General features: G+C 50.2%; 2 protein-coding genes across 2 annotated transcripts; one reads left to right on the top strand and one right to left on the bottom strand.

Annotated features, from left to right (window-relative positions):
* Positions 1-1,303: 1,303 nt before the first annotated feature.
* LOC149279707 (histone H2B 1.1-like) lies at positions 1,304-1,684 on the bottom strand. Its single transcript, XM_089500962.1, has one exon. It carries the CDS (start codon positions 1,682-1,684, stop codon positions 1,304-1,306), a length of 381 nt encoding a protein of 126 aa, XP_089357088.1.
* Positions 1,685-2,034: 350 nt separating this feature from the next.
* On the top strand, positions 2,035-3,537 carry LOC149279706 (histone H2A type 2-B-like). The gene is made up of 2 exons (XM_089500926.1): positions 2,035-2,423; positions 3,402-3,537. The coding sequence occupies exons 1-2, from the start codon at positions 2,035-2,037 to the stop codon at positions 3,535-3,537; spliced, it is 525 nt and encodes a 174-aa protein (XP_089357052.1).
* Positions 3,538-12,855: the final 9,318 nt, after the last annotated feature.

The raw sequence follows: 12,855 nt of genomic DNA, 5'->3' as shown, positions 1-12,855 counted from the left end.
GGCTTTTGATATTCCTAAATAGCCAATCGGTGTCTGAGGCACACTTGTAAGCTTCTCCAGCCAACCAACGTGAAGCATATATGAAAAAAAAGCAACGCCCCCTTGAGGCATTATGGTGCAGTTCCCCATCAGGTCCGTCCAGTACGCATAAAAGAAAGCTGGTCGGCTGTAGGCGAGTATTGTGCTGTAGAAATCGTGGAGAAAACTTTATCATGTCTGGCCGCGGCAAAGGAGGTAAGGGACTCGGAAAAGGTGGCGCAAAGAGGCACAGGAAGGTGCTTCGGGATAACATCCAGGGTATCACCAAGCCTGCTATCCGCCGTTTGGCTCGCAGAGGAGGTGTAAAGCGTATCTCTGGGCTGATCTATGAGGAGACCCGCGGTGTGCTCAAAGTGTTTTTGGAGAACGTGATTCGTGACGCAGTCACTTATACTGAGCATGCCAAGAGGAAAACCGTTACCGCTATGGACGTGGTGTATGCCTTGAAACGCCAAGGCCGTACTCTGTACGGTTTCGGAGGTTAAGCTTGTTGACTCGTCACCCTTAAACACCCAACGGCTCTTTTCAGAGCCACCCACACACTCTCTTAGGCTATGATCATGTTGTCCCCGTGTCGGCCCGCGGTTTTCTATGCACACCTTGAAATAACCAGCTTAATAGTGGCTGGGTCTGGCTATAGAGTGAGTTACTAGCAGGATCAGAGTGCTGAGAGTTGGGCCCGTTTGCAGAACATGTGCTGGGATCGGCAGCTAGTGTCCTCCAAAGGCTGGCTTGAATGGGGGCCGGCCCGGGGTTAGTAGGTTCCGTCTGGTGTGTATTTTAATTCTGTATGTCCCAGTATGTGTGTGATTTTGAATATGCCTTTGTCGTCCCCTCATGTCTTATCCTGTCCGTGTGCCACTTGTCCTACCCACGACACTACCGCGTCATGGCTTAGTCAATAGCCCCACGATGTAGCTCAGCTTCGGCTAGCCGCAGTGGTAAAGCAGCCCCTTTTTCTCTGCAACGCTGGTTCTGTCTGGCTGTGAAGGGGTTAATCTCTTGGGTCCCAGCAGGAGAAAAGGTCGTTGCCATCACAGGAGCCCCTTTACCTTGGGCTTCTCTTCCCAAGCAGTCTGGTCGATGGGCACGATACCCCAGCTTACCTGGTGGAGTGAGGAGCACCTGTCAATGCTCACAAATGCTCTTCCCAGACCTAGCAGTCCGACAAAAGGGGCTATATCATTTACATAGCTCTGAGACAGACCATGTGGGTGGCTCTCAAAAGAGCCTTTGTTTATAAAGTGAGAGAACAAGGAGAGCTTTACTTGGCGCTGGTGTACTTGGTAACAGCCTTGGTGCCCTCTGACACAGCGTGCTTGGCCAGCTCTCCAGGAAGGAGGAGGCGTACAGCAGTCTGAATCTCCCGAGAAGTGATGGTGGAGCGCTTGTTGTAATGGGCTAGGCGTGAAGCTTCCCCGGCAATGCGCTCAAAGATGTCATTGACAAACGAGTTCATGATGCCCATGGCCTTGGAGGAAATGCCAGTGTCGGGATGCACCTGCTTCAGTACCTTGTAGACATAAATCGCGTAGCTTTCCTTTCTGCTCTTCTTGCGCTTCTTCCCATCTTTTTTCTGGGTTTTCGTAACAGCTTTCTTAGAGCCTTTCTTCGGAGCAGGCGCAGATTTCGCTGGATCAGGCATCGTGTCTGCTTTCGTTTCCGCACGCAATTCAAGAGAACGTGATTAACACTGAAATTGCTGCGCCGGGCCCTTCCCTTTATAGGCACCGCATGCAAATAAGGCCGTTCTGCTGTCTCGCGTCCGATTCGATGAGGTTGTCACGTGAGAAGATGCGGCCGCCCATGAACCGCAGTGCCTACACCGATTGGTGTCTCAGACTCTTTCCACCCGATTGGCTGTTTTGGAAAGGAACCAATCAGTGACGAATAGCGTCACGGGGGGAAGCTACAAATAGCTGGGTAAGTGAGCGGCGTTTCTTTGTTACGTGCTTCTTAATCGCTTTGCTGCGTGGTCGGTTGCCGAGCGAAAGCATGTCTGGCAGAGGAAAACAAGGTGGAAAGGTTCGCGCTAAGGCAAAGACACGTTCTTCCCGTGCTGGTCTGCAGTTCCCTGTCGGCCGTGTGCATAGGCTTCTTCGCAAGGGTAATTATGCCGAGAGAGTAGGCGCCGGCGCACCCGTGTATCTGGCAGCGGTGTTGGAGTATCTGACTGCTGAGATACTGGAGTTGGCTGGTAACGCTGCACGCGACAACAAAAAGACCCGTATCATTCCTCGCCACCTGCAGCTCGCCGTTCGTAACGACGAGGAGCTCAATAAGCTGCTCGGCGGGGTCACCATTGCTCAGGGAGGTGTTCTACCCAACATCCAGGCGGTGCTCTTGCCCAAGAAGACAGAGAGCCACAAACCTGCCAAGAGCAAGTGAGTGCAGTAATCGGTAACCGCAGGGCAATTAGCCAACACCACCAAAGGCTCTTTTCAGAGCCACCCATAATCTCTGGAACAAGCTATATCTTCCCTTGCTATAAACTTGCTGCAAACGTCTTTAAAGGCAACTGCTTTCCATTGCAGATGTTCAGCCCGATGTTTAGTTGCTGAGCTTAACGGTGGCTAAACACCATTCATACAGGCTACATCATACACCCTACCCCCCCTGTCCGTTTCAGGGTTAAAATTCGAGGCAAAGCTGCCAGCACTTAAATGGATAAATATGATTCTCAAGAAAGGTGGGTGGGCAAGTGCGACCACACGGTGGCAGCATTGCATAGGAAATTGTGGTTTACCGCAAATTAAAGTGGCAGAAGCCGGGGAATCCCTCAGCTGTGATGATCGTGTAGCTGGCAATGGTCTGGGGAGCGAATTAATGAATTTGATAATCACTCTGAGACCCGTGAGTAGCTCCATTGTAGACATCTCCCTTGCCTCTGAAAGCTTAATTGCTAAGAAGGAATTAACCCTTCATATACCCCAAAGTAGTGATACGAAGTTCGGATCAGTAAAGTGAATCGGATCATTTCGAGTCGTTCATTGAAATGATCCGATTCATGATCCGAATCTTTTGCCCAGTCCCTCCCTGCAGTCAAACTAACGATTGGCCCCGCCCCTTTCTGCCTGCCTACTCTAGCGATGTCACTGAAGGCAGAGAATCGTTCAGAGATTCAAACCATTCAGAGAATATCACTGACACCACACTTATATAAATAAATACATTAATAATTTTCACTGCCCCCAGGATTTAGATTCCCCTTAGATTGTCCACCTTTAGATTGCTTTACCTCTAACTGCACCTTTAGTTAACTTTATTAAATTAACCCCTCAGTCCTCAGCATTAAATTAACCCTAAACATCCCATTAACCATTACTGCCCCTAAATACCCTCATTAACCATAACTGCCCCAGCGCGGCTATCGGACCCACGCCGGCTGTCCCGCGGTCCATCCCGGGGGAAGCGTCAACCTACTGCCGCTCGGCTCCCCTTCCCGTCCTACCTCATCCATGTATCACCTGCTCTACCCATGGACTTCGGCTCTCGTAGCCCAGACACCCTCGCAGAGACTGGGGATCCCTTGTCACTGGAGCCGCTAGAGAGGTGGCGATCAGGCGGTGCGGCTATCGTACAAATGCCGGCTGTCCCGGGGAAACGTCGATTTGCTGCCGCTCGGGGTCCCTACGGATATTGCGGGGCTCGGTTGCCTAAGCGTGGCGCCGGACCGTCTGGGCAGGGAGGGAAGATGTGTGCCTGATTTATGACCTTTTTATCACCTAACCTGTATATAAGCCTGTGTGTTTCCCCAATAAAGTCTGTTACTTCACTGGAACGTTAGTTTCGTCTAATGCTTCAGGGACCCGCTGGATTACTAATTGTCATTTTCAGGACAATTACGGCACTGTACTCAGCTACGCCTCGGCGGGCTGCGGTGCCGTGAAGCTAGGGTCACCGGACCAGCTCGTGAGCCCTGCTCCGCTAGTGTCGGTGTGACGGACCGACCAGGGACCTCAGGTTCTCCCTCTCCACCAAGAGCGACTTCTCCCTTCAGGACAATAATTCCCCGCAATCTATAGGCAACCGGCACCACTAAATCTTGGAGATAAAGAGCACACATTATCTTTATTAGATTATCTCTCAGACCTTAGTGTGCCGTGTGCAAACTTTTACAAAATAAGGCAATAATATACATTTTTATTAATAACACATTAAAGAGTTTCATGTCACTGGATAACATTAACTGAGGGGTAGGGTGACTCTAGGAACCATCACATTACTCCCCCCTTTGTTTCCAGTGACAGACCCGGCTAGACCCCAACGGGTCGGCTTAGGGCTGTTTCTTTGGTTAGGTGGCTAACTCCGATTGCAACGCGCAAGCATAGTCCTGGAGGCCATCGAGGAGTCGATCTATCATCCTTTGGAACGTCGCCGGAGCGTTCTTCAACCCAATCTGCATTACCCTAAATTGGTATAGTCCCAATGGGGTGATGAAGGCCGATCTCTCTTACCACGAGAGATGTGGTGTAACAAATCATCTACTCGGGGCATGGGGTACGTGTCAGTCACAGTCCGGTCATTGAGCCTGCGGTAGTCTACACAGAACCGGGTCGTCCCATCTCTCTTAGGCACTAGGACTACCGGAAAAGCCAAGGGGCTCTCGGACGGCTCAATCACTCTCAGATCGAGCATCTCCCTAATCTCCATTAACATCCCTTCTCGGACAGACTCAGGAACTCGGTACACCGCTTGGCGTAACGGGGTCTGCCCTGGAGTCTCCACGCGGTGGTGCATCCGGGGAGGGCAGAGAGTAAGCCGCCTCTCTGGTCTAACAGCTGGTGAACTTGGGCCTTCTGGAATTCCCCTAACTGCACCGCTAACTATATCGTGCCAAGTTCCCTCGTCCCCGACGTTACCTGGGGCAACGGTAATCCCTCAGGGTCATCTATCGCCGGGGTGCAAATAACTGCTACTTCCTCGGGACGCTCCTGGTAGGCTTTCAACATGTTCACACGGAAGGTTCGCTGGATCCTTCTGTCTGCACATTTAGCTACCATGTAGGTGGTGTTGCACAGTTGCTTCACCACCCGATACGATCCCTGCCACACCACCAGCTTATCCTGACGGGATCGTTTCAGCGCTAGGACCTTCTGCCCTACTTCAAAGGCGCGGCTCCGGGGCGGTCCGGTCGTACCACCGTTTCTGCCAACCTTGCGCCACTTGAAGGTTTTCCTGGACCATGTCCAACACATACTCTACTATGGTCGGCCCTTCGGTCCCTGCCAGTGCTCTCTAAGCAAATCTAGGGGGGTAACAGGTGGCATAGTCCACGAGAGTGAGGATAAATTTCCCTTGTTACTCCCGGTAGCATAGGAGATAGTTCCGTCTATCCGAATAGGGCAGCGAAGATTTAAACCCCCAGAACCTCCCTTTTACCCACAGTTCTTTCCTGCCCTATCCGTGTAGGTACATCCCCCATTTGTTGTTTTCAGAGCTCGTGGCAGAGCTCTCCTGTCCAGCGCTGCAGTCCCGCTTTGGGTAGCGGGCAAGCGTTTCTCGGCCATTTTAGCCCTCTCCGGTCCGGTCCTCGGTAGGATCCTGTTTACCGGAGCAGGGAAAGGCTCCTTCACTCAGGGTCCTCGGTAGGACTCTAGCCTACTTACCTTTAGCAGCCCTTGGGCGGGCTAACTGGAAGCAGAACGCCGGGACTCTGCTTCAGTCTGCCGACGATTTCAGACAGGAAGCGTCTGATCTTTGCGGTGGCGTGCTTCCGGTTTCATCTCAGTCTGCCAGGAGGCATCTGAGGTCAGGAAGGGGGCAGATCTGTAAGCAGCTCTCAGGTCAGAGAAGGTTTTTTGGCGGTTTTCTGGACCTTTTTCCCTTGGTTTGGTAAGGTTTTTTATTAGCTTGTACTGCTTTTAGTTTGTAGTTTTCTTCTGATGAAGAGTCCTGGCTTCCTGAGATTTTCTGTTCTGGTGTTTTCTGCCTCTTAACCCAAGTAGGTTATGAGTCTATGGGAATTTGTCTGCGTTTGTTTTTTCTTTTTGTTTTAACCTTCTCCTATCCTTTATTATCAGGATGTCACTAGATAAGCCAGACCTCCCTGAAGAATCACCAGCACCTAGGAAGGCTGCATCCAAGACGAAACATTTTGCCTGTAAAAACTGCAAGGCTACAATGTCTGACGCCTCTAGGAAATTTTGCTCATCCTGCCTCAAAGCCAGAGAGGAGTCCATTTCAGAATTCAAGGAATGGATGAAGGCTGAGCTTCAGTCCACGTTTCAGCAGATTAAAACCTCTGTTATGTTTTCTTTACCTCAGCCTAGACCCTCGGCCTGGGTTCCGGCCCTCTGGTCAGGATCCTTACACTTCAGATTCTGAAAAGGAATGGCAGATGTAAGATCCCAAATCCCTAGAAGATGGGGAACTATCGGAAGAATCCTTCTTCTTTCCAGCAGAAGAAGTAAACAAGCTGGTTACTGCCGTAAGGGCTGTTCTGGATCTGGAAGAAGAGCAGCCAAAAGACAAACCAGGGCTCCTTTAAGAAACCTAAGGTTTTTCCTATTCATGAAACCTTAAAATCCATAATCACTGACAGGGCTGGCCCAAGGCAAAATGCCGCCTAGGGCGAATTTTAAAATGCCGCCCCCCCCCTCCCCTTATCTACCCTTCCTCTCTCTCCGTCCCTGCCCCCCCCCCCCCCCCCCCCATTATCTACCCTTCCTCTCCCTCCCTCCCTCCCACTCGGCTCCATTGTCGGGCCGGCCCTGATCACTGACCAGTGGAAGGCTCCGGAAAGAAGGCTCTTTTAGAACTACCTCTAAAAGGGTGTCCAGACTCTTTCCTTTTCCAGACGATTTATCTGAGCTCTGTTCATTCAACTCCCAAAGTTGATGCTCCAGTGGCATCGGATCCCATGGATAGGAAGGCAGAAGGGGCAGCTAAGAGATCTTTTGAAGCCTCAGCAGCTATCTTTAGGCAAGGCATTGCAGCAGCCTCAGTAGCTAGGACTATGCGCTTATGGCTTCAACAAATTGAAGATGATATCCTAAGTGGTGCAGGAGAAGAGAATATCCTCCGTGGCATCTCAGATGTGAAGAGCGCTGCTGATTTTTTTATGTGACACATTTGTGCGGGATTCCCTTTTCTGGCAAAGATCTGTTTGGGAAAGAGCTGGAAACTTTATTGGAAAAGGCTACTGGGGATAAGTACTTCTTGCCTAAACGTAAACCCTTACCTCGTTTTCGTCCAAATTGTTCGTTCAGGTCCTCCAGAGGTCAAGATTCCGACCCCAGGCTCGGTTTCGTGGTAGGGGCAGACCCTTCCCATCTAAACATGAAGATGGAGCCGCTAAGAGACCTTGACGCCAGGAGTTGTGCGGTAGGGGGCAGGCTGAGAATTTTTTTTCCACCTTTGGGCTCTTGTTTGTCCAGACCTTTGGACCCTGGGGATCATTTCCAGAGGGTACGGTCTGGAGCTTGTCAGCACTCCCCCAGAGCGTTTTATGATGTCTACACCTCCCGCGGATCCTTCCAGGAGAAAGGCGCTTTTGGATCTGGTGCAGGATTTTGTCAAGAAACAAGTACTTATCCCAGTGCCTGCTGCCCAAAGAGGAAGAGGTGTTTACTCCCACATCTTCGTGGTTCCCAAACCATCAGGAGACTTCAGGCTTATCATAGACCTCAAGTTTCTAAATCAATTAGTGAGTTCCAGGAAGTTCAGGATGGAATCTATCAAATCCACCGTGGAACTTCTTTCCGAAGGGGATTTCCTGGCTACTCTCGATCTTCAAGACGCCTATCTCCATGTTCCCAACAAGCAAGATTCTCAGAGGTTCCTTCGGGTGGCCATTCCGTCTACATCAGGGATTCGTCATTTCCAGTTCCAGACCCTTCCTTTCGGTCTCGCTTCAGCACCGAGTAGTAGTTTTACGAAACTACTATCAGGGGTCGTGGCTTTCCTCAGGAAATAATCAAGGTAGTCCCATACCTAGACGACTGGCTTCTATCAGCTGAGTCTCAACAGATTCACAGGACTGTTTCCATGCTTCAGGATTTGGGATGGATTGTCAATTTTCGAAAATCCCACCTGCTTCCCACCAGAATAATTCCCTGCCTGGGGTTTATCCTGGACACTACGTGTCAAAAGATTTTTCTGCCGGAGAACAAAATTCAGAACATTATCAGCCTTACCAGCTTGATTCTTTCCAGACGTCTTTCCAGTCTACGGCTTCTCATGTGACTACTTGGACTGATGGTTTCTACAAGGCCTGCCGTGGCATGGGCGCTTCTGCATATCCGTCCTCTACAATGTCTCATCCTGAAGTCATGGAATCGATCCGTTCCGGCACTTTCAAGGAAGGTCTCTCTTCCTCCCAGCGTCCGTTCTTCCCTCAGATGGTGGCTTCAGGCGAAAAGGCTGGGTTCAGGTCTGGTCTGGACCGAGCCCTCTTGGACAGTCGTTTCCACGGACGCCAGTTTATCCGGTTGGGGAGCTACGATGGACAAAGAATTCCGTCAAGGTTTTTGGTCCAACCACGAGCGCCATCTTCAAATCAATATGCTGGAACTTCGGGTAGTTTGGAAAGCTCTCCTCTCATGGCAGGCCAGGCTACGAGGGAAAGCGGTAAGAATTCTGTCGGACAATCGCACGGTAGTGGCTTTCCTGAACAAACAAGGTGGCACGAGAAGTCTTCAGTTAGGAAGTCTTCGTCAGAAGATCGGGAAGTGGGGCAAATTTCATCTTTCTCACCTTTCGGCCGTCTTCATCCATGGAAAGGAGAACGTCACTGCAGATTTCCTAAGCAGAACTTCTGTTCTTCAAGGAGAGTGGAGCCTGAGCTATGCGACATTTCATCAGATCACGAAGATCTGGGGAGTTCCAGAGATCGACCTCATGGCTACTACAGCCAACAAGAAACTCCCTCTGTTTTATTCTCTGTCAGCAGCAGGCCATCCCTTAGCTCTGGATGCCTTTTCTCAGGTTTGGGCCTTCGATCTGGGTTATATCTTTCCCCCTCTTCCGCTCATCGCCTGGGACAGATGTCGGGTGATTCTGATAGCTCCCGACTGGCCCAAAAGGATTTGGTACCCGGAGTTGATTCGTCTGTCCATAGAGAGCCCTCTAAGGTTGGAGATCAAACCAGACCTGCTCCAGCAGCGGCCTGTCCGCCACCCAAATCCCGCCTGTTTCAGTCTTTCAGTTTGGCTCCTGAAAGGGAGACTTTAATTCAGGCAGGTCTGTGAAGAACCATGTCTCATCTTCACTGTTATTATTAGACTTGTGCATTCGTCTTCGGGCGAACATGGAAACGAACACGAAGAGTGCGTTTTCGTGTTCGTTCCGAAGACACGCCGAAGAGAAGACGGCGGCGGTAAAACGTAGGCGAAGACGAAGACACACGCCACGAAGATCTTCGTGATTGTCTTCGTCTTCGTCTACCATTCTCCCCCCCTCTTCCAACTTACCTTGGCTTCGCTGCATCGCGGCAGTTCCCGGAAGTGGAAATCCGCAGGTTTGCCATCACGGGTTACAGGGCAGTGCGAATGAGCCTATTGGTCGCCTACAGGGACCTCCTCTGGCATCAACCAATTGGACTTTATTGGTCGCTCGTACGGACATTTAATTAATTGAACAAGGAGGGAGACCAGTGGGATGTGCCGGGTAAGTTGCAGCATTGAGGTTTTAAAACCCCAATGCTGCAACTTACCCTGCCGATGCCACTGATCTCCCTCCCTGTTCAATTAGTTAAATGTCCGTATGAGCGACTTTATTGGTCGCTCGTACGGACATTGAACCCGGCACATACTAACTAATTGAATAGGGAGGGAGACCAGTGGCGTCGGCAGGGTAAATTGCAGCATTGGGGTTTTAAAACCCCAATGCTGCAACTTACCCTGCCGATGCCACTGATCTCCCTCCCTGTTCAATTAGTTAAATGTCCGTACGAGCGACTTTATTGTTCACTCGTACGGACATTTAATTAATAGAACAAGGAGGGAGACCAGTGGGATGTGCCGGGTAAGTAGCAGCATTGGGGTTTTAAAAGTCTGCACGAGCGACCAACAGAGTCGCTCGTGCAGACTTTTAAAACCCCAATGCTGCAACTTACCCGGCACATCCCGCTGGTCTCCCTGTTCTATCAGTTAAATGTCCGTACGAACGACTTTATTGGTCGCTCGTACGGACATTTAACTGATAGAACAGGGAGACCAGTGGGATGTGCCGGGTAAATTACAGCACCAGGAGCCTAAAAGTCTGTACAGACTTTTAAAATCCCAATGCTGCAACTTACCTGGCACATCCCACTGGTCTCCCTGTTCTATCAGTTAATAAATGATAGAACAGGGAGACCAGCGGGATCTGCCGGACAATTACGGCACCAGGAGTTTAACAGTCTGTACGAGCGACCCTGTTGGTCGCCAGCAGGGGGCTCGTCTGCCATCAACCAATGGCAGACGAGCCCCCTTCTGACTGCCAATAGAGTTGCTCATATGGACATTTAAACTCCTGGCGCCAGAGCGGCTTTAACCCCGTTTTAACCCCTTAACCGGGGAAAACGAAGAAAACCCGAACACGAAGAATGTCCGCGAATATTCGGCCGAAGAGAAGACAGGACCAGGCGAATATTCGCGGAATACGAAGTTGTTTTTTTTGCCGAAGACGAGCACGAAGACGAACACGAAGAGCCCCCTGGTGCCCAAGTCTAGTTATTATTATTCTATTTATTTGTAACCTGTTTGAATGTAGCTGCAGCTCCAACCTTCAAAGAGACGATCCTGTAATCCAGCTGGGGCTCTTAATCAGCCAGCACAGCCCTGTCTGCCCAGGCGGCACCTGCACTACAGGGGGGATAACACAGGTGGGGGAAACCCATTGTATCTCTTAATCTTCTCACCCGATACATCCCCTGGAAACTGATGGGATTTGTGATGGGATGTGGCTGATGGGATTTGTGATGGGATATGGCTGATGGGATTGGGGGTTGGGTTCGGTGCTCATTGAATTGAGATTGTATATAAATTCTTTGTGTAATAAAAGGAGAGTTCTGTTTTAACCTCAAAGCATGAAGTCCTGTCTCATGATTGAGGGAAGTGCTGGTCTGTGACTGCTTTCTTCGGACAGCCACAGCGTGTCCGCTGACTGGGAGAGGGAAGGAGCTGGCTGGCGGATGTGTCCAGTCTGGGGCACAGGACGTTCCGTCACAAGGTCTCTCTAAAGATGTAGCTGATACCTTGATGAAGAGCCAGAAACAAGTTACCAACCTCGATTACCACGCCGGCTGATCTCTGCTCTCCTGGCAGCCCCAGCAGCCGGTAATCCATAGGAGGCCTCTTCCCCGAACCACCCCTGGTCCGTGCCCCCACCACCCGTGGGGTATCTCACGGTCCGTCACGGTCCGTCACGGAAACTTTGAACTGCTGCCGCTCGGGGTCCCTTCGACTGATCGCCTAACCTTTTGGACAGGATATACTCAGGACCCCGAGCTATCGGCACCCGGGGATCGCCGCCGCTCCTTCAGGATCACCCCCGAAAACACCGGTTTAATGTGGTACGGCCATTGCGGGGCTCGGTGGCCCTGATAAGGGCAGCACCGAGGCTTAACTAAATAGCAAGACGAGACTCGTAGTGAGGCAAAACGGGGACTCTTTATTTGGGAAACACACGGGCTTATAAACAGGTTAGGTACACCCGCCAGACGTTGCTTCCCTCTGCCCATAGTCACCGGACATAGACTTGGATTAACAGGAAATACAGCCTATCAGGAACCTCGTCAGCACTCTAGTATACGGAAGTGTAGCTGTCATGATTAACTCATATAATGTAGTGGATACATGGAAGGATAATCCAGCAGAGGTGGTTAATTCCTTTGTGTTAGCAATGTTGATCTAAATCAGTTTCTTTGTACATGCCCTCCATATCTGATCTGGCAAGAGGTGTCATCTTCCCAGGACCCCTGTGGTGATTCATGGCCTAACTGATAAGGATCCTTAGTCATAGGAATTCCATTCCTATCTTAAGTGGAGGGGTTTTCCATCACCTTTACCCCACCATAACTTATTGGCACATCAAAGATGGGAACCAATTCTTGGAAAAGGTGTCATCTAATTGGCCATGTGGTCAGAGGGATGTTTTCTTGAAACAGAATCTGATTTAGGGGCAATGCAGCGACCTCAAAGCAGAACTTCACGATAAACTCTGATCGGAACAACATCGTAAGAAACCATCTGGACTTAACGAGTACCCACAGGCCGGCTTATTGAAGAAACCCGTGAGTGAGGGTCCTGTGTTTAAGTCCCATCGTTTTAAGAACTGTTTGCCATTTTGTTTTTCTTTTGTACGTCTTGTTTTTTTGTAATTGTGGCACTGTGTAATCTTTGTCTTTTTGTTATTAAAATATTCATAATCCAAGTCTGTCTTTGGGCTCTAGTCAGGGCCGGCCTTAGGGGTGTACGACCTGTGCGGCCGGGACTTAAATTAAACCATTGTTTTTTTAGTTTGTTTGTTTTTTTTTTAACTTTATTTAACATCCTCCATGTTAAATACAGTTTTTAACTTTATTTAACATATTTAACAACAAAAAACCTCCCCAATGTTTTAATTTAAGTCCTGGGCAGGGGTGCCGAGCGTCGCTCGTGAAGTTTTCAGCAACCGCTCGGTGCCCCTCACTCTCCGTGACTCCGTCCGGTGCCGGCGTTTCATGCTGAGCACCAAAATATGATGTCATATTCTAGCGCTCAGCTGTGAAGCCAGAGCCAGAGGTGGTTGATAGTGAGATGGGGCAGAGGTGGTAGATAGTGATAAAGGGGGAGAGGGGAGTTTCCTTTCTTTTTGGGGGATGGGGGGCCATCAGAGGAGTAGTCCGCACAG

Source organism: Sceloporus occidentalis, unplaced genomic scaffold, assembly GCF_023333645.1.
Source record: "Sceloporus occidentalis isolate IW3139 unplaced genomic scaffold, rSceOcc1.0.p SCAF_161, whole genome shotgun sequence".
NCBI lineage: Eukaryota > Metazoa > Chordata > Lepidosauria > Squamata > Phrynosomatidae > Sceloporus > Sceloporus occidentalis.
Note: the sequence above shows the minus strand (reverse complement) of the source record. Positions and strands in the feature narration are given on the sequence as shown.

Bases quoted from the DNA above. Each gene is read 5' to 3' on its own strand.
- LOC149279706 (XM_089500926.1), top strand. From the start codon at position 2,035: ATGTCTGGCAGAGGAAAACAAGGTGGAAAGGTTCGCGCTAAGGCAAAG. The intron at 2,424-3,401 runs GTGAGTGCAGTA...TAACTGCCCCAG, and splicing joins CACAAACCTGCCAAGAGCAA to CGCGGCTATCGGACCCACGC.
- LOC149279707 (XM_089500962.1), bottom strand. From the start codon at position 1,684: ATGCCTGATCCAGCGAAATCTGCGCCTGCTCCGAAGAAAGGCTCTAAG.